At 38.1% G+C, this 21,292-nt stretch overlaps 1 protein-coding gene across 1 annotated transcript in view; it reads right to left on the minus strand.

Moving 5' to 3' along the window:
- LOC131071389 (cysteine synthase 2) overlaps positions 1-21,292 on the minus strand; it is a 58,230-nt gene that overhangs the window by 10,440 nt on the left and 26,498 nt on the right. The window contains exon 3 of the mRNA XM_058007206.2: positions 17,315-17,458. Within this exon, the coding sequence (XP_057863189.2) occupies positions 17,315-17,458 (144 nt within the window). The remainder of the gene's footprint in view (positions 1-17,314; positions 17,459-21,292) is intronic.

Raw genomic sequence — 21,292 nt, forward strand, 5'->3', positions numbered from 1 at the left:
ATTGGGTACGGTCAAGCGATGCCTTGACCGACCATGTCTTTTGGACATGGCCGATCAAGACATCACTTGATCGTGCCCATTCGCTATAACAATAGTGCATGATGTTTATTAACCAAGCGGTGTATGTTTATATTCGATAACCATCGATGTTATACCAATCAGTGTATGATTATATTTAACATTTCGAAAGCTTTCCTTAACACCCAATATCAATCGGTGTGTGTTTATTATATCTCCCGATAACAATCGGTTCAAGCATAAATAATCATCAATACTAATTGATGTTCGGTCTACCCGATAATCATCAAATCGGATTTGCAATGGTTATCCTGATTTGATAATCGGTGAATGTAACTAGTATAATAAATTATCAAATCGGGATTCTATGATAATGAACAATTATATACAAATAAAGAATGCTTATCAATTGAGGGCTTGAGGTTATTCATTTTAATAATCAATATGATAAATGATTCAATGAGAGACTTCCTTTATCTCTCATTCAATCATTTATCTTACCGAAGCTATTTATGCATTAACACTCCCTCTTAGCTGGGTAAGATAAATAAGAGTAGTGTATCAAGCATCACAATTCAAATGATAGTTAGCATTCTTTTTCATAATTTAACTTTCTAGGGGATCATATCACCTACTCACAAGATATGAAGTATCACCTAACCACGTGATACAAAATGTCTATCACATTAATCTTGTGATGACAGGATATCACCTTAGCACGTGATATCAGTATTGCCTAAGCATACAATACTTAAGGATAATCATATGAGAAAATATTCAGTTCTCACCTTTATCCAAGTTATGGTAAGAGCACTAACACTTCATATGAATGTTTTACCACAGCACAATCATGGCTTCATCCATGATACACCAGAGATCCAACATGATAACTGGTTTGGACATTATAAGATCGTCACCTTATAATGTCTCCATACAAGTGTTCATTATCTTGAGAGATCGTCACCTCTTAGATATAAACCCAAGGGATAAAATCCAAAAAATGTCCTATCATGACAAAGAAGTTTATGCATTAAACATCTTATAGATATGCAAATACAGATTACAAAGCAATTTACCTTTCTATCATACCTAAACCTTTTCTGAAGTGATCAACCTTCACTCTGGAAAGGGGTTTGGTCAGAATATTTGCAATTTGATCTCTTGTACAAACATATTCTAATTGGATTGCATTCCTATCTACCATATCTCGCACATAGTGGTATGGAATCTCAATATGCTTGGATCTGTCATGAAACACAGGATTTACTGAAAGTTTTATGCAGCTCTGGTTGTCATAGTGTATAACAGTGGGTTTCATAGGTTCTCCAAACAACTCCACAAGCAACTTCCTAAGCCATACTGCCTCTCGGGCAGCCATAGAAGCTGCAATTTATTCTGCCTCGGTGGAGCTTTGAGCTACAGAAGACTGCTTCCTGCTGATCCAAGATATCATAGCTGAACCTAGACTGAAGCAACACCCTGAAGTGTCTTTCCTGTCAATCACACTTCTAGCCCAATTTGAATTTGTAAATCCATGTAGGTCTATATCAACTTTCTCATATTTGAGACCAAGGTTTAGGGTACCTTGTAGGTATCTCATAATGTGTTTTACTGCAACCAGGTGTATCTCCTTCGGTTCACACATAAACTGACTTAGAGCATTAACTGCATAACAGATATTTGGTCTTGTATTTACCAGGTACATCAGAGAACCAATCATCTGTCTGTATTGAGTAGGATCAGTGGGTTGTGACTCTGCTACTGCTTCTTTAAGTTTATGTAAATTGGTTTCCATAGGAGAGATCATGGGTCTACAGTTTAGCATTCAGAATCTCTTCAAAATATCCAAGGTATACTTTCCTTGGTTTAGTATAATGTTGTCAGAATTCTGCCATACTTCCAATCCTAGGAAGTAATGAAGGAGTCCCAAGTCCTTCATATCAAATTCTTTGGATAGATCTTTCTTGCATTGATCTATAAGATGATCATTTCCTGTGATTAATAAGTCATCAACATATAAAATCAATATTAGCATATCACCTTTATTTCTTTTGTAGTAGAGATTAGGATCTGCATCATTTTTGGAGAAGCCTAATCTTGAGAGATAGGTGTCAATTCTTTCATACCAGGCCCTGGGAGCCTGTTTAAGCCCATAGAAAGCTTTCTTGAGTCTACACACATGAGACTCTACATCATGAATTTCAAATCCTTTAGGTTGCTCTAGGTAGACTTCTTCTGAGATCTCACCATTTAGAAAAGTTGTCTTAACATCCATCTGGTGTACCTTCCAGCCCTTTGCTGCTGCAATGGCTAATACAGCTCTTACTGATGTATACCTGGCAACAGGTGCAAAAGTTTCTTCATAATCTATTCCTTCCCTTTGTGAGAACCCTCTAGCTGCAAATCTGGCCTTGTGTTTTTCAATACTGTCGTCTGCAGCATGTTTGATCTTGAAAAGCCATTTAGATGAAACCACAGATTTCTTAGTTGGCCTAGGAACAATCTCTCAAACATCATTTTTCATAATGGACTGATACTCTTCAGACATGGCATCCTTCCATACTTGATATTCAAGTGCATCTGATACATTGTTTGGTTCGGCTTTAGAGAGATCATTCATAAGGGCAACATAGCTAGTGAATTTATTAGGCCTTTTGCTTTCTCTGAAGGTTCCTAAAGGAGCAACAAACTTCTGAGCTTCTTCTACAATTTTGGTTGCCCATAGTGGTCTTTTCTCGAGGTTTTCTCTAGGTGGACTTTGAGTTTCACTCATAGTTTCCTCAGGATTCTCCCTCTGAAGCTCAGGAGTAGGATCTCTATCTAAGCTAGGGGTGGGGATATAGACTTCAGGGTCTAGAGAGCTTTGGGCTCTTTTGAAGGCTAAGTTTTCTTCAAAGATCACATCCCTACTTAGTTCAATATTCTTTTGACCAAGTATACATATCCTGTAGGCCTTGGAGGTTTCACTATATCCTACAAAGATTCCCCTTTTTCCAGAAGGCTCTAATTTTAATCTTTTCTCCTTAGGTACATGAATATAGACAAGGCATCCAAAAATCCTAAGGTGGCTTATATCCAGTTTTGATTTAGTAAAGACTTCCTCAAGGGTCTTATCTTCAAGATGAGAGTGAGGACATCTGTTTTGAATATATACAGCAGTGCTAGTTGCTTCTGCCCAAAGATTGATATTTAGATTCTGATCAAGAATCATAGTTTTGGCAGCTTCAACGATTGTCCTATTTTTGCTTTCTGCTATCCCATTTTGTTGAGGGTTGTAAGGTATTGTTAACTCCCTCTTAATCCCTGAATTTTTACAAAACTCTTTAAATAATTCTGATGTGTATTCCTACCCATTATCAGTTCTTAGGGTTTTAATTTTGTTTCCTGAGTAGTTCTCTGTTAGTGATTTGAATTCTTTAAACCTATTAAGGATCTCTTCTGATTCTTTACATTTCAAAAAGTAGATCCAAGTTTTCCTAGAGTAGTCATCAACAAATATTACATAATATAGAAATCCCCCCAATGAATGTACAGGCATAGGTCCACACACATCAGAATGAGCTAACTCTAAAATTTTACTTGTTTTCCTAGTACTACTCTAAAAAGCACCCTTAGTATTTTTACCTAGGGCACATCCTGCATGCCCCTGAATGATATTGCTTTAGCTTAGGTAGACCTGTGACAAGGTCTCCCATTGATGATAAAGCTCTAAAATTTAGGTGGCCTAGTCTCCTATGCCAGATTTCATTGGCATCTATAGTTTCATGAATTAGGGCTAAGTTGGGCTCTGTGCATAGCTCATACAAGTAGCTTTGTCTTTGACCAATTGTTTTAGCTTTCTTGATAGATGAGTTCTTTGGCCAAGCCAATACTTTGTTGTCCATGAAGGTCACTCTGTATCCATTGTCCTCCAATGCTGATATTGAGACTAGATTCCTCTTAATGCCTGGAACTTATAGCACTCCTCTAAGTTGTAATGATACACCTGACTTTAGTTTGATGGTGCAGGTTCCAACTCCTTTGACAGGGTGAGTAGAGTCATCTCCGATGGTTACTTCCTCGTCATTCTCCTCTTTCATGGAGTCTAGTACTTCTCTGAATCCTGTGATGTGTTTGGATGAGCCACTGTCGATCACCCAAGAGTTCACTTTGTTTGATGCTTGATTTGTGAGTGTTGAATAGAGTACATACTTGTCTGAGTCCTCTTCCCTTTTGGATTTTCCTGTTTTGGCAAATGTGGCTTGTTTAGCTCTTTTTGGACATTTGGCAACATAGTGCCCAAATTTGTCACATCTGTAACACTGAATTTGAGAGAAGTCCTTTTTGAAGGAGTTCTTGCCGTGATGACCTTTTCTCTTCCTGAATTGCTTCTGCTTGCCTTTCTTATTTGAGTTCGTATTTAGAACTTGAAGATCTTCATCTATATTCTTCTATTTGATCCCTTTCTTATTTTGCCTTGATTCCTCTTGGAGACAGTCAGCCTTTAGCCTATCGAATTTTGGGAAGTTATCCCTTGCACTGATGCCTTGGACGAATGTTTCCCAGATGCTAGGCAACCCATCTAGAGCAATGAGGGTTAATTCTTTGCTTTGGATCTCATAACCAAGGGTTGCCAGTTCATCCCTTAAGGTAGATATTCGCATGAAGTAGGCATTGACTGATTCTCCTTTTATCATGGCTATGTGATTTATTTTTCTTTTTTAGAGCCAAGGTTCTACTGGCATTCGATATTTCAAAAGCGTCTTCAAGTGCTTTGAACATGTTGAAGGTTGTTTCATGTTTCTTTATAATGGGCATAATGTTGTTCCTTACCCCATCAACTATGAATTTGATAGCCTTATTATTTCCTTCTTTCCAAATTGCTTTGTCAGGTTTAGTCTCAGGTTCTTTAGTTTCAGTCTTTACAAATGATTCAACTTTATTTTCTTTCAGAATCATTTGAATTCTGAATTTCCATGTGGAGAAGTCGTCACCTCCTGCGAGTCTGTCTTCAAATCTGATAGCGCTAGCCATTGATAGGATTGTGATGTTGAATATATGCTTGATTTGAATTTTACGTAAAATTGAACAGCCTCAAGTTCGATTTAACTATAGCTCTGATACCATGTAAATGATGTTCAATTTACATTCAACATGCAAGTTATATTCTACTTAGTATTATCTTGTTTTGTATATTATAGAATTAACATATGAATCTAACTATCTTCTTTTATGTGGCAAGTGAGAGGAGCATTTATAAATTTTGATGTCCATTCTCACACATACCATTTGACATATATAGTGGGCTGGGTACGGTCAAGCGATGCCTTGACCGACCATGTCTTTTGGACATGGCTGATCAAGACATCACTTGATCGTGCCCATTCACTATAACAATAGTGCATGGTGTTTATTAACCAAGCGGTGTATGTTTATATTTGATAACCATCGATGTTATACCAATCGGTGTATGATTATATTTAACATTTTGAAAGCTTGCCTTAACACCCGATATCAATGGTGTGTGTTTATTATATCTCCCGATAACAATCGGTTCAAGCATAAATAATCATCAATACTAATTGATGTTCGGTCTACCCGATAATCATCAAATCGGATTTGCAATGGTTATCCTGATTTGATAATCGGTGAATGCAACTAGTATAATAAATTATCAAATCGGGATTCTATGATAATGAACAATTATATACAAATAAAGAATGCTTATCAATTGAGGGCTTGAGGTTATTCATTTTAATAATCGATATGATAAATGATTCAATGAGAGACTTCATTTATCTCTCATTCAATCATTTATCTTACCGAAGCTATTTATGCATTAACATCCCTTAAAAAGTGCAGAAATAATGAAAAGTTGCACTCTTTCAAAGGGTGCTAATGGTGAAAGGGTGTGTCTCTTGCCAAAAGGCATACATGATGAAGAGGTGTGACCTCTCTCTCACATCGAGAGATATAAAGGAAAGGAATCAAAAGCATCTAGTGAGATCACCATGGATCAGATCAGATCAGAACTGTAATTAAGTTTCAGGCAGTAACATCCTTGTTCTTGGTGGTCTGCATGGGGGTGTGCTTAATATATGCAGCCTGATAATATTCTTATGCAAAATTTAGTAGTAACATTAATAATATTAATATAGACTGCAATATGAATGACAGTCATACTTAATTTTATATACATTCATAATAATTGAATGACAAATATATTCAGTCTAAGTACTTAATCAATTCTAATTCTATCCCCAAGGGAGACAGGTGCTGTTAGAGAGAGGCAGAGTAAATCCACTCCAAGATAAAAGGGCCCCAAGGATGAAAAGACTGATGTTCCTGATGTCTGGGCTGAATTAGGGAGGTGGTGTCATAGCGCCCTAGACAAGCCAATGCCCTCTTCTGGGATTAGGAATGAGAAGGGATTAGGAATTAGGACTGGAGTAACAACAATATTAAGTTGAATTATGGACAGCTTTAATTATCTAATCTGAATTAATGCAATATACTAGGTAGTAATGTATGTTTCCCTTTGGGAATTGACAGCCTATAAATAGGGGACATTACATTTACACCAATAAAATAAGCAAGTTATAACACTAATGATTTGGACATCTCAACTATTTGTACTTGCAGCAACTGAGCACACAAAATGTGTTCACAAGCCAACCTAAGGCTCCTATTGAGATGGTGTTTGACAAGCGAAAGAAAGGCTTGGAGAGGCAAAGCTCCACTTCAATTGATACACAACAGTTGACTGTCTTTCTCAAACACACCATTTATTGGGGGTGAAGTATGTGATGTCTTTTGATGACTTGTTAAGGTGCACATGGGTGTACTTTCTTTAGTACACAAGTAAAGTCCTCTGACACTTGGAGACTTCAAAGTCCTTAAGCACTTATTGACTTCAAAGTCTCTAAACACTTGTAGCCTACAAAGTCTTGGTAGAGAGCAATCAAGACCTAAAATCATGCAAATCCACATAGATAGTAGGAGAGAATATATGAGCAACTTCAAAAATTATGACATCATTTAAGCATTGATACATGCCAAGAAGCATGACCCCTTAGTTTTGGGTTGAGGCCATACACTATACAAATTACATTCAAAGTTGCAGTCCTCTCCAAGTAGTGCATTAAATCACCCTAGAAGAGGCTTGAAATAAACAGACGCCCTATGTTTCCAACTTGTGTCTTTGGTAGTGAGACCCAAGCATTTGTTGCTATGAAATGTGCAAGCTATGGAGAAGAAAAGACAACCTTTGGTCTTTGTTGGCTCTTGCAAAGACATCAAAACCTATCATCTTTAGACCCTAATTAATTCAATGCAGATGAGAATATCAGACTGAGCATATAGCAAAATGCTTGGATAAGAAGTACAGCACATGCTTAGTTGCAAAGGGAAAGTCACAAGTTGCCAGTATTGGTACAGTGTTATGGTTAAATTATGGTGTTGTGGTTCTTGCCACCATGGTTCAAACCCCATTGGGCTGTTATTGTGAACTGTTTATGTCAGGGATGAGATCCCCTGTTTGTGACTTCACCAATTTATAACTCCAGGTCAAAAGAATTTACCCATAAAAGAAGGGTTTGTCACAAGTTAAGTAGGTGACTAGTCAAAAACCTTCGTACCTATTGAAAAAATGAATTATTTTTTCTCTGTCCTTCCCCTTGTCACATCATAGATTTGGATAGTTCACTAGATGGATGTATAGGCTTAGTCTGCTTAGACAATCTTTCTATAGACTCAAATAGACCTTTTCAGCTTGGTATTAAAAGATGAATAATTTATTGCTTGTCTTAGATTGTTCTAGAGGTCACTCAAATCTAATATGGTACACAAAGAAGTTAGATGATGAGTTCTTCATACTTGTGCAGCTTGTGCTTTATGTTGATAACTTGATTGTCATAGAGAGTTCTACCTTTTTAATCGAAAGTGCAAGTCAGACAAATGGAGGGTTTCAAATGTTTGATTTGGTTCTATTTCACTATATTCTTAGTTTTCAAGTGATTAGGCCTAGGATCAATATTTCATAGCAAAAGAATGTCTTGGGCTTGCTTCATCATTTCCAAATGCTTTTATCAAAACTATCCCCAATTCCTATTCACTCTAGAATCAAATTGTCTACCGATTGTTCCAGATAGGTCTATGTCATTTTGTACCTAGAGTTGTTGAGCAATCTTCTATAATTGACTCATAGCCACCCTCATCTTTCCTTTGCTGTTAGCCTTATCTCTTGCTTAAAACAAGACCCACATTACAGCCACTTGAAAGCATCAAAACACATACTTTGATATATCCAAGATACTAATCAATTTAGCATAGAGTACAATTTTGGGAAATTGGCTAAACTTATAGCGTATAATGACTCAAATTGGGCAGACAGTGTTCATTGCAATTCCACTTCTTACCATGTCTATCATATCGACTCTCATCCCATCAATTGTCCATACAAGAGGTATTGCATTTCCTTGTACAAGGGAGCAGTTCCAACTTCTTGCTTCCCAAGACGCTTTTTGGATACTTAGTTTTTGACCAAGTTCGGCCTTCATCAAGAGAAATCCACTACCCTTTGGTGTGATGATTGAAGTGTTATCCATGTGATTTACAGCCCAGTTAATTTACTAGCACACTTAACAAATTAAAATCCACGTGCATTTCATCTAACAAATCATCCAAGTTCAGGCAATCAATGGGCAGTACTACTGCATAAAGGATTGGGCTGGCCATCTTTACTAAATTGTTAGTAACAACCAAGCATTCAATATTAGGGGTGAAGGAAGTTATCAATAAGGGAGGATAATCTAGAGTTTCCCCCCTTGATTCCCAAGTCAATGATAAGATAATGTTGGTAGACAAGTCTTCTGGGACCCATGCACTTATCCAACTTAGTTTTATTCATTTTCTTTAAGTTTCTTTATTTCTAATTCATGCAAATATAATGTAATTGAATGAAAATTCAGCCTTTTTTGCATGTATGTCTCCTGGTTGATTTCTTCAAAGTTTAACCATGAGTGACTTTTTCCTCAATGTCCTCTTTGTTATAAAATTAGTTTGTTCTTCATGTGTGTCAAAACTTTGACAATCTCAACCTGTGAATATGCATGGAAGGTTTTTTGAGGGAAGATGAATCCTGGTGAGAATGACAAGTTTGTGTAAAATCTCAAAAACTTAGTGAGTACACACAAAGTCTAGCTCAAAAGAAAAGGAAAAAATAAAATAACTAAAAATTGAAAGAGAAAAAAAAAATATAATTGTTAAAAAGCAAATATTTATATGTTATATTTCCTATCACATTGCAAAAAATTTTGGCTATGTCCAACTCTCACAATTATGCTAATGATAAAGGCTAAATAAAAACACATAAAAATTTGGTTATTACCTGGTTATGGCACAAACTCCTTTATAAATGGAAATGCATCGTTCACCAGCTCTCTTTTACCAGAAATTCAGTCTGGCAATATCATAAAAAGAAACCTACACTAAGAGTACCCTTCCAATATCATAACTAGTATTATCACCATAATGTCTCAAATACAAAGACTAAGTTCTAAAGGTGAGCACATGAAACTTACTGAACAAACAATAAAAATTCCAATAAAAATAAATTTAATTTCATATTAATTGAACTTACTAAGTACCATATCTGGCCTAAAAGATTAATGTGCAAAAACTTTTTTCATTATTTGCCACCACCACACATCATTTTCTCAAAAATAAAGCAATTCTAAAAAATAAGTCAGGATACTGAAAATACAAAGAGCAATTGCAAGCCACAAACAGTCAAGGGAAGGAAACCATTTCTTTTATTTTTTATTATTTTTATACATCACATGAGATATGGTAGTATCTACTTGATAACTGCACTAAAACTAAATAAACAGTTTCTCAACTCTTCATCCTTGCAAGGGACACTTACCCCTTTGTGCAGGGCACCTAGCACTCCAAGAATGTAAGCTTTGATTTCTTTTTAGTTTGTGAGGTAATGTGTGATGTATAATGGACCAACCATTGAGTACTCAGTAGAGCCATGGTTGAGATGTCCAAATTTTGGTTTGAGTCAACTCTGCTCAGGATGCTGTTAGCCTAAGAAGTGAGATGCTTAGGTAGTTCACAGGCAAAATACTCCAGATGAATGTATTCATGATTTGGGAGTCAATTGAGTTGTGTTTAGGTCTTCTAGGGTGCTTGAGGACCTTTAGGAGTCTTAGAATGCAAGAGAATGCAAATTTGCATCCTGGAGAAAAAGTTGTCAAAAGTTGTTGAGCAACATTTTGCAATTTCTTGCAAAAGTTGCATTTTTGGTTATGGGCATTAGGAAGTTGGTTGAACCGACTGAAACAAGTGGATATAAGCCAAATTTCACTTGATTGTACGGGTTGGAAGGATTGGAAATGCAAGAGCAAGTTTTTGGTTTGTGAAGCAATCTTGTTTCCACTGGTTTTTGACAGTTTTGTCTTGTTTCTTCATTGCTTGTATGGTCCAGTATGGACTAGATGGTGTAAACTCATTGCCATCTTTGTATGTTCATTGTATTTGCTTTCAATAAGGTTGATTTGCAGGTTTGATTGTTCCAGGTTGTAGAGATTTCTCTCATTCTTTGCAACTAGGAGCAAAACCCTTGCAAGTAGGGTTTAAGAGCAAGAAATGGCTCTAGCCTAGGCATTCTTTGATGGCACTTGTTGAAATCATTAAGAATGCTAGTTTAGGGTCTGTATATAGTTTTGGAATAGGGTGTGTGATGTTGCAGGTTCAGGAGGAGGAGAAACAATGAAGGCCTAGGCTCGCCGCTGGGAGTAGGTGAGTTAGGACAGTAAGCAAAGTGCAATTTGTGAGCACATGGAGATTGATGCAGGCCCAAGTGGCATATGAATGGAAAGCCCTTTGAGTGCCCTTGAAGGTTCCCAAGGTGTTTAGAGCAGGAGATTTGACTGGTGAAAGGTTCTAGACCAATTTTGTCAATCCACCGGTTAAGCCTAAAACCCCACAAATTAGTGCAGCATTGGAAACCACACCTGTATGGACAACCCAGATGCACTTTTATAATATTGTCTACAACTTCCAAAAGGGTACTCAAATCCATGATTTGTTCCTAGGCTTGCTTGGGATTTTTGAAAATTAAACCCCAAAAACCGCTTAAGGAGGGCTAATGCAATTAGGCCTATTTAGGTGCCAGTAGAGACCTAGAAGGCTTGAGAAACCATGGCGATGGATTTGGTGAGTCTTAAACTTCAAAACACAATAAAGACACCTTATGAATGCATTGGGAAACCATAAGAAGAGTTTGTGTGTTAAGATCCTAGCAGGAGGGGTTGGAGCCCAGGAGAGGTGAGTGTTAGTAACTGAAGTGACAACCTCAAGTGGAGGAGGTGATTGTCCAGAAACCATTGGCTATACCTAAGAGGCAAGTCAAGAAGGTTCAGACCTTGGAGGTCTCATTGTCATAACCCTTGTCAAGTGCCATAGGAAGGACTTGAGTAGTTGTAGGGTTGAGTAGGACAAGTCACTCAAGAAGGTGAAACATTCAAGGTTCCAAGACTCACTGCATCACCCCTCTTCATTCCAAACAAATTTACATTAGGGCAACACTCATCCTTGTCTACCATGACATGTGATTTTGAAATTCGTGATTCATTTACATCACAAAAAGTGCACCTTTTACTTCTATACTGCATCATTTGCAATGCCTAAAACAAAGAACATTAGAGATTCCCAGTAATATTCAATCGCATGGTCAAGTAATTTAACATGCAAAGTGACCTAGGGTATTTGATTTATAGGTAAAGTGCTGATTATGTTCTAAACCTTCCCCCTACTTGCTCAAGAAGACAAAAAATGATTTGAAATATTAAACCTAGTATTCCTTTTGCTTACAACTATGTAATACATCATGACCTAGGTAAATATCATTTTACTGATTTTCTCATGATAGTTTGTTTAGCTAGGAGGTGTGCAAGATAGATCCTATTAATTTTTCCTTCTAAGGTACCTCAATTCAAGGAAATGTTCCATGTGCACGCTGCCTTTGCCGAAATGGCAACTATGTAAAATGGACCCATTGTGTTCAGGGGGCACAAAATGGTGGTAGAAATGTTTTTTTTTAGGGCAAAACTAGGGATAACACATGAAGAACTCAATGTAAGACTGTTAACCAAATAATAACTATATATAAGATAAAGATGAGGTTATTTTTCAGTCATGACCAAACCAGATTTGAAATTGGTATATGAGACTTCCGCATAAATGAACGCAAGGCTTCAACTTACCATATCTAGGGTTCAAATTTTGTACTCTTCAGCTTTGACCTAAAGACTAACCTTAAGAATAAACCAAAACTTATTAATCCACCGTATTGTGGCAAAGGCAAGGATGATTCTTTAGGTCCCCTTTAGCTAACTCAATCAAAGCAAGTGAACTTTTCCAATATTCCTTAAATATTGTTTCGATTTTTTACAATTCTAGGACTAAACCTCATGGCCATGCAAGGCAGTAAACAAGCCTCACCAACCCACCTATACCATATACATATATATACAGTGTTCCACGGGCGTTGGGGACAGGGGGACGGGGGGACGAGGGGGACGCGTTTCCGGGATGGGGGGACCAAGGGCCTAAATTTGGGGACGGCGGGGGGACGGCGGCGGGGGGGTGGCGGGGTGGTGGTGCTCATATATATACATATAGTACTTGAAAAACTAGTTTTGAAAAGATGTATAACAGTATAACAGTATAAGAATTAGATTTCAAATGAAACTATAGGAAATACCAAGATTACTTAGATTAGTGATATGTAACTAATTGCTAAAAGTAAATAAAATTTGACAAATGAAATTGTCAAATTGGAGATTTCTCATTTCTTATTTCTATCATATGAATATCGAAAAAGGAAAACGAAAAACAAAAATATGAATATCTGATGCCATTGCAAAGTCTATAATAAATTAATAATAAAGATGATTACATGATTCATCATTACAATGAGTAGCCAAATACAAATACGTGTAGCAATAGCATTACAAAAGAGACGAGTCAAATACAAAATGACAAAACTGAAAAGTGAAAACTCAAACTGTAGCTAATGGAGGCCTCTAATCATCTGCGAACTCCTCCTCACTGGAACTGCTGGATTCCTGAGGATCAAGGTCCCTCAAGCTCACACCAACTAGCCCTGCATCTGAAGTGGTAGGATCATCCTCATCAATCTGTGAAGGCTCCTCTGGCTCTACATCCCATCGTGCCACTGGACCCTCCTTGTACATAAGTGTCTTGCGGTCAATGAGACGCAAAGCACTATGTACAGCCACAAGCTTCTCTGCTCTCTTAGAGGTAAGTCTGTTCCTCTTAAGAGAGTGGATGAAGCTATATGTAGACCAGTTCCTCTCAGCAGCTGAAGAACTGGAAACCTGGGATAGCAGACGGATGGCTAGAGTGGTGGTCAAAGATTTCGGGCCATGACAAGTCCACCACAAAAGTGGGTCCTCCTGTGCCATAGTGTCTATATCCATCTTTGCCGCATCTAAATAACCTCTAAGAGTGGCAAATCTTCCCCACTCAGTGCGCATTGTGCCGGCATCTCTGGAATCAAACATCTTCTCTATGCACCTAAAGAAACCCGCCTTCACCTCATCATCCTGAATCGGTGTCATTCTACCCGGTCTAGCCTTGTACCACTTAGGATTCAAGGCAAAGGCAGCCATATGCAAAGGAGTGTTCAACTTGTCCCATCTACTCTGAATGATAGGCCGGATTTGCTCATTGTAGAATGCTAGAGAGGGGTCCTTCACTCACACAGCAGCCCTCATCTGGTCAAGCATAGAGTCAATGCACTCATACACCTCTCCAAGGTTAGATGCATCCCCATCCCCATATCTGATCACCTGGAATACTGGAGAAATGATGGAGACAATGTATTTCGCATCAGTCCAAAACACATCACTCTTCACTATCTCCTTCACCCTTCTCCCCTGCTCTGTCTTGGCCTCAGCCCACCTATTCCACTCATTAGTCATAACCATGAGTTGCAATGCCTCTTGCAACTCAATCATTCTCTCCAAGAGAATGAAATAGGATGCATATCTAGTCTCAACTGGTTTCAAGAACTCCTTCTTCGCGAAGGTCCTGAAGAGTGCATGTGAAGTGTGGTGGTTGCAGATAAACATCTGCACATCTCTCGCATCGGTGACCACTCCTCTAATCCAGTCAATCTTCCCCATGTCCTTGAGTGCATTGTTCATGGCATGCACACAACATGGGGTCCACCAAATGTGTCTATAGGCTGCCTCAACGAGTCTCCCTGCTGCTCTACACACATAGGCTGCATCTGTCACTACTTGGACCACATTTTGTGGCCCAACCTCCTCAATAGCCTCCCTGAGGACCTGAAACTGGAAATCAGCATCTTTACGATGCCCTGTACAATCAACTGCTCTAAGGAAGTATGGGCCCTCTGCACATGTGACCATGACGTTGATGAGTGGACGATGGCTAATGTTCGTCCACCCATCCATAACTATGTTGCACCCCGATGCCGCCCAAGATGCCTTCATCTTCTCCATCAAAATATTGATCTTGGAATAGCTTTTATCCAAGATCGAGGTCCTCATTTTCGTCTCCCCTGGTGGCACATAAGATGGTCCTCCCTTGGCCACCATATCCATCATCTTCCTATAATAAGGAGACCGTGTAACATGAAATGGAATGCCATTGGCAAAGAAGAAATTGCCAATGGATTCATCTATCTCATCTCTCAGCTGCAAATTAAACATATCAGCAATGGGGTTGCTCTGTGGTGTATGCAACCTACGTTTCCCAGCCCTGGCAGCAGTAGAAGTGGAAGTAGATGGAGATCCAAACATCATTCCTCCCGCCTGCGAAGCATGAGAAGTATGTGGCACTGGCACATTCTGGTTGTCGTGAAGTGATGCCCTAGCAGACAAAGTAGTAGGCATTGAAATATTTGTGTCATCTGGAACCCCCCAAAGTCTGTTAAACTCAATTCTGTACTGTATATTTTTGGGTTCCTCCAAAAACTTACAATGTTTCACGCCTTTTCCTCTCCAAAACAAAAAGTGTGCATTCACCCTGCTAATGCTACCGAACCATTCTCTGTCACAAATATTGCACTTCCACTTCCTTGTTCCCCCACTTGAATGTGATGCAGTGCCTTGTACTGATATTTGTGAAGCAAACTGTTTTAGAGGAGACTTAGGATCAAAATGACCCCTAGCATATGGTGCCAACAACTCTGAAGGGCAACCTGTACTAGCTGGTGCACTTGCCATAGAACTAGATTGGGCTCCAGGATCAGCCCCATGGTCACCCCCCTCATTTTCAGGTTCATATTCTGAATCATTCTCACTATGAGAATGGATTTCCATGTCATCTTCACTCATGCCTTGGGAGCTCATTGTGAAATTGACACTGCATTTCACAAAATAAAAATAAAATCAGCCTAGTTTAACAATATATTTTTAAAAAAATTTCCTATTCATCTCAAAATGAGATTTGATGTTGAATCTTGAGGGCAAAATGATGAATCATTTTGCCCTCAAGATTCAACATCAAATCTCATATTGAGTCTTGAGATGAATAGGGAAAAAAAAACCAAAAATGACATAGAACAATGAAAATCAGAAAGTAAAACAAAAAAAAAACAAGAAGTTGAAAAACCCTTCCTTGTGCTTGAAAAATCTCTCCAAAATGTAGAAGAATCTTCTTCTTCCTCTTCTTCTTGCTTCTTCTAGCTCCTATCACGCTTGCAATCACTTTTCTCACCCCTTCAATCAATCTTCTTCAAGTATTTCCTCCTCTTCAAGTTGCTGGAAAAAAAATCAGTTTTCCAAAATGAGAGTGAAATCCAAAATAAACATGCTTTTGTGTTGTTTTGGGGGGTAGGGTGGGGGCCCACGTCCAATTAGGGTTACCCCTTAACCCCCCCCCAAAAAGCACATGTTATAAAAAAACTTAAAAAAATTAAAAAACAGTCTTTTTTCGCGTGGGAACGCAGGAGACGCCTGGGCGTCTCCCCGTCCCTCGAGAGATGCCTAGACGTCTCTTGAGGGACGGGGAGACACCCAGACGTCTCCCAGTCTCCCTGGGAGACGCGGAGACGCGGGGACGTCTCCACGTCCCGGCGGCGTTTGGGTGGCAGTGGCGGGACGGCGGGGGACGTCGCGTCCCCATCCCCCCGTCCCCGAGACGTCTCTGACGGGGGGACGCGCCCAAAAAGGGGGGGGACGCGTCCCCGTGGTTCACTGTATATATACAGCCCAAGTGGGCTTGATGGTGAAGGGTTAAGTACTCTACAAAGGAGGCACATGTACAAATCTGAAAATGTTAGGAAAAGGGTGTTGTACACCTTGCACATGAAGGAATTATTTTAATTATGTAAAATAAATATTTATTTGTGGTGTATCTTTAGGAGATGTGTTTAGCCGCATTAAAAATTTATTTGGGTTCACTTCTAAAGTTGCATGTGACATTGGTTATATATTTTATGTGTGGGTTGGACATGGGAAAAAATTGATATTAGGAAAACTTAGTGCCAAAAAGTACATGTTGGGGTCAATGGTTTTGTGCACTCATGGTTTTGAGGCACATGGTTTTACCTTACCACTTGGTTGTTTTGTGCGAGCTTAAATCTATAAAAGAAAACACATGTTTAGTGGTTCAGGCTGACTTGTTAGCTAGTTGGCTGGTTTAGTGACTGTCATTTGTATCGAGCTCTCTTGTTGAGTGCATATGTGAAAATTAGCATGGAATCTATGGATATATGCTTGGACACATGAAGGATGCATTCGAGGAGTTTGATGTTTCAAAAGTATCCATTGAGACTCTATAAGTGGATTGTAATATTTCATTACTGAATAATATATTGAGTGTGAATGCTTTTGAAGGTTAGGATTTTCCCTCTTGAGGGTTTTCCCAAGTTCTATTTTGTGTAATCTTCTGGTATGCCTTTGATCTTTACATTAAGGTTATTCTATAAGCTTGTATACATGTTTTTCTTTCATGGAGTTATGCAAGAAGTGGTTGGATCAACCTGTTAATTTCCTAATAGAAAGGAGGTATGGTATGTATGCCTAATAAGACAATATATAATTTCAAATTATGCTCTGAATTTTTGGTTTATAATTTACACTCTTAAATTTGTGTCCTCAACAAACATTAGAGTTCATTCTTATATAAACACGATAGAAATAAGACTTAGGGCTAGGGTACCTAATAGGCAAACATGCAACAAAAAAGGATTACGTTCAACTTGTAATCTTTCAATTTAGGCAATGCCAGTAATTTTAAATAGAATAAATACCTTTTCAATAGCAGCATCATCTGGAATGACAACGTGACATTTGCATCCATACGCTGGAGCTACAGTGGCAAGGCTGACTGCTGTACTTCCAGCACTACCCTCTGTTATAACTCCTCCTTTAACAAGTTCTCCAGATTGCAAAGCCTGAAAGACAAAGATGATCAGATGGTTATATAAATTAGATGTGAGAAGGTATGGTGATTAATGGCAAAGGGGGTCGACTAAAGAACAAGCAAAAAAGACTTCTACACTAATTGCTTCATAGAAAAACTGCCCAAATTTTATGTGTTGAAAGAAGGAAGCAAATGTAAGTGTGCTGCAATAGAATTTTTTGAAGCACTTTCTAGGAAGTTGAAAATATGGAAATAGTAACCATTTGAATGAAAAAATCAATCAATTCAAATAAATTTAACTCAATTTCATGTATAATATTTAAAAATGAATAATTTAGGGACACAACAAGTAATAGTCAATAACCTGAGTGAAGTTTCATTCATTAATAGATTATACTTTATAGTGGTTAAAACTTAAGAATTGTATGCAAAGCTTCCAACAATACTCCTGCCCATCCCACTTCCTGAGAACTTCAACCTGATAAACATAGTTCTTGCATTCGCAGCATAAAGGAACCTTGTACAATTTTTCTTTACACCGGGGCATAGATGAGTACAAAATCTGCAGCTTTCAGTGCTCTTCAATGACCTGATATTTTTCATACTTAAAACCGATCCATGATCAGCACAGATACTCCATATCTACTTCACCAACTACAAATCTTAATTAATTTCTTATAAATTCTTAGTTAGAAGTCTGATCATCTACTTTGAATTTACATGAGAAAACAAATGAACTTGTGGCTAGCAATGAGTTGGTTAAGAGCCCGTAAATACAAAAAATTACTGTATGCACAAATACAACAAAACATTAAGTGACAACAGCATTAGTACAAAGCATAAAACAAGAAGCTACCCTAGAGAACCCAATGTAGGAAGAAATTCCAAAAAGTGTAAGGCGGTTTGCTTTCTCTTCCCACTATCTCTTTGTGATTTTATTAGCTCACTACCTTCATGTTGTGACGTTTTCACACATTGCCCCATTGCAAATGGGAACCCCCACTTTTTTTTGCTTTCTAGGATAGTGGTAGAGCCTTTTGCTATTAACCTTTGTGTTGAAGAAGCCAATGGGTCAAAAGTTAATCAAGTCAGGTTTGTCAGTCAGTTATCAAGGCTTTTGGAATGAATGACTCATCTTTTGCTTCCAAGGCTAGGGATGAAATGCTAAATTTGGCTAAGACATGAAAATTTCCTTTGATCGCCTGGATCAGCAACCGAGGCTTTGACAGCACTTCCTTTGCCCAGCCAAGGTTTTATCACTTCCACTTCTCCTAGCACTGCCAGTGGGTGCCCAAACTCGTTCACTCCCATCTCCATCCTTCACCATTGCCATCACCATTTCACCATTCCATTTCCTATCCCACACCTCCCCTTTCATTTCCATTTTCCCTCACTCCCTCTCATCTCATTCCATTTCTTTCCATTCATCTTACCCTTCCCTTCACCTACCTTCCTTCCTTCTTTTCTTCCCTTCCATCTCCCACCATTTCCACTTCCCCTCACTGCCTTTCATTTTACCCCATATCCTTTACCCACCTACACCTTCCTATCCACCATCTACCTTCCCATTCCCCTTCCTACCTTTACCTTTACCTTTACCCCCCACTACCACTTCCACCTCCTTTAACTTCCATCTCCTTCCACTTCCTCTACTTCCCTACCTTCACCTAAACTTTCACTTACCTAACCTGTTGTCCTCATTTTTGTTTTCAAAAAAGAAGGACCATTACATGAAATTTTTGTCAAAAAATGAAAAATTCTCTATGGCACGCTTCTCGAGGCAAAATTTCACTTAATCTTCATCCCATCCTCGAACCACGTTTCGAATTTCATTGCATTTTGGGATCGTTTGCTATGTCTTTCCTTCAATTTCGGGTTTTTTTCTCCCTGACTACAGCTGGGAAATTTTCCTTGAATTGCAAATTTTAATGTTTTCCTTTGTTTTAGTCTTTGTAGGGAAATTTTTGGCTAATTACAAGTGCACTTTATTGAAAAAAGAACTTGTAACTTACCTTTTATTTCTCCCTTGATGCCTTTTGGCTTTTTAAGTTATAATAGGGATTTTCTGAATAAGTTACAAGTTAATTTTAAATTGCATATTTATTTATAGCTTGTAATTCTTTTTTAAAACCCCTATTTTAATGTCTTTTGCTTGTAGTGGGGATTTTAAACCCCTATTACATGTGTTAAGTTATTAAGACTTGTTGTAGGGATTTTATTTTCCCTTTACAAGTAATTTGTAACTTGCACATCTCTCTCCAAAACCCGATTTTGCCTAGAAATGAAATAAAGTAACATTTGAAACTTGCTATTTTGCCCAAAAAACCCGATTTTCTCCATAAAGTGCAAATTGGGAATTTTAAACTTGTAATTGCATTTCTAAAACCCGATTTTGCCTTGTTGAGAGAAAAGTAACATTTTAAACTTGCTATATGGGAAATAAAACCCGATTTTCTCTATTGCATGAAAAAAAAAACTTGCATTCTTTTTCCAAAACCCGACCAGCTTAAGGAAGGCGATTTTGTTGGAAATTTGAAGCATTTTTTGTGGAGATTTTTTGGGAGATAGAAGGCGTTTGGGATTCTTCCCTATTCTGATGCATTTGCAAACATCTTTCATGCCATTTGGGGTTCTTGTTTGCTGATTTTCTGCTAAAATGCCTTCCACATGATTCCTAAGACCCACGTTTTGGTGGATCTAAACTCCACAAAGCAGCAATCTCCTAAATCATTTTGCCTTCCTTCACCTAGGCGTTGAAGTTGGAGGAAGATTTGACCACTTCTTGTGCCATTGGATTTGCATTTGGTGCCATGTTTTTCTGCTCAAGGCGTTTTTGTAAAACATGGCAAGGGTTTAGAATACACTTTATTCTCTATTTAAGAGTTCTTCTTCCTTCTTTCAAAGATTGATCATCTTTTGAAGAGGCATTTTCAGTTTGAAGCAAGGTATGATTTCTTTCCTTTCTTTGTTTCATTTTCTTGTTTTCTTGTCTTCTTGTTTTTCCTTTCTAGTTGCAAATTTGTGTATATGTTTATTTTGCCCCAAAAATCGGTTTTGTGAGAAAGATTTTCCCCTTTGTAAAGCAATTTATGAATTGCATTGTTCTTCCCCATTTTACCTCTTTACTTGTATTCAGGATTTTAAATCCTGATTACAAGTTGAATGAAAATCATTGCTCTTCCCTTACGGTTAAAAAAATTTAACCATCTTTTGTTGAAATTCCAAGTTGCAAAGATGAAAAATACCCATCCTTCCAAAATCGGGTTTTTAAAACCGGATTGCATGTCTAAAGTTCTTCCCATTTTCTTGGAAGTGACATTCCCAAAATCTTCCCATTTTTATCAATCCATATCACCTATATCCGTACTTTCCCTTCACGTCATTTCCCACAAGTCTAATTCTCCTTTTTCACTCATTTCTCCATTTTCCGTTTTACAAGTATACTTGCATTCGGGTTTTAAAAATCCGATTGCATGTGCATTCTTCCCAGCTTGTATACTTGTAAAATTTTCCCCAAAATCCGAAATTGGTCAAAGTCAATATTCCTAGCATTTCCGATTTATTTCCCATCTTTCTCCCACAAAATCGTGAAGTGCAAGGGTTGGAGTTCTTCCCATTTGAAGAAGGAAAAATGTTAGTTGCAGCTGATTATTTAGTTGCAGCTGATTATGATGTTGCGTTAACACTTTTAAGTCTTCATCGCAGTATACCAGGTTGTCCTTCAATGTCAAATTTACCATCCTCTCCTATTCCAAAGAAGATGAAGTATAAATATGACAAGTACCAGAATGAAGTTTCACCTTCACAAGTTTCCTCTCCTTTGGATCGCATAAAAGATACGGAAATAGGGCATGTGGACATGTTA

Source organism: Cryptomeria japonica, chromosome 1, assembly GCF_030272615.1.
Source record: "Cryptomeria japonica chromosome 1, Sugi_1.0, whole genome shotgun sequence".
Classification (NCBI taxonomy): domain Eukaryota; kingdom Viridiplantae; phylum Streptophyta; class Pinopsida; order Cupressales; family Cupressaceae; genus Cryptomeria; species Cryptomeria japonica.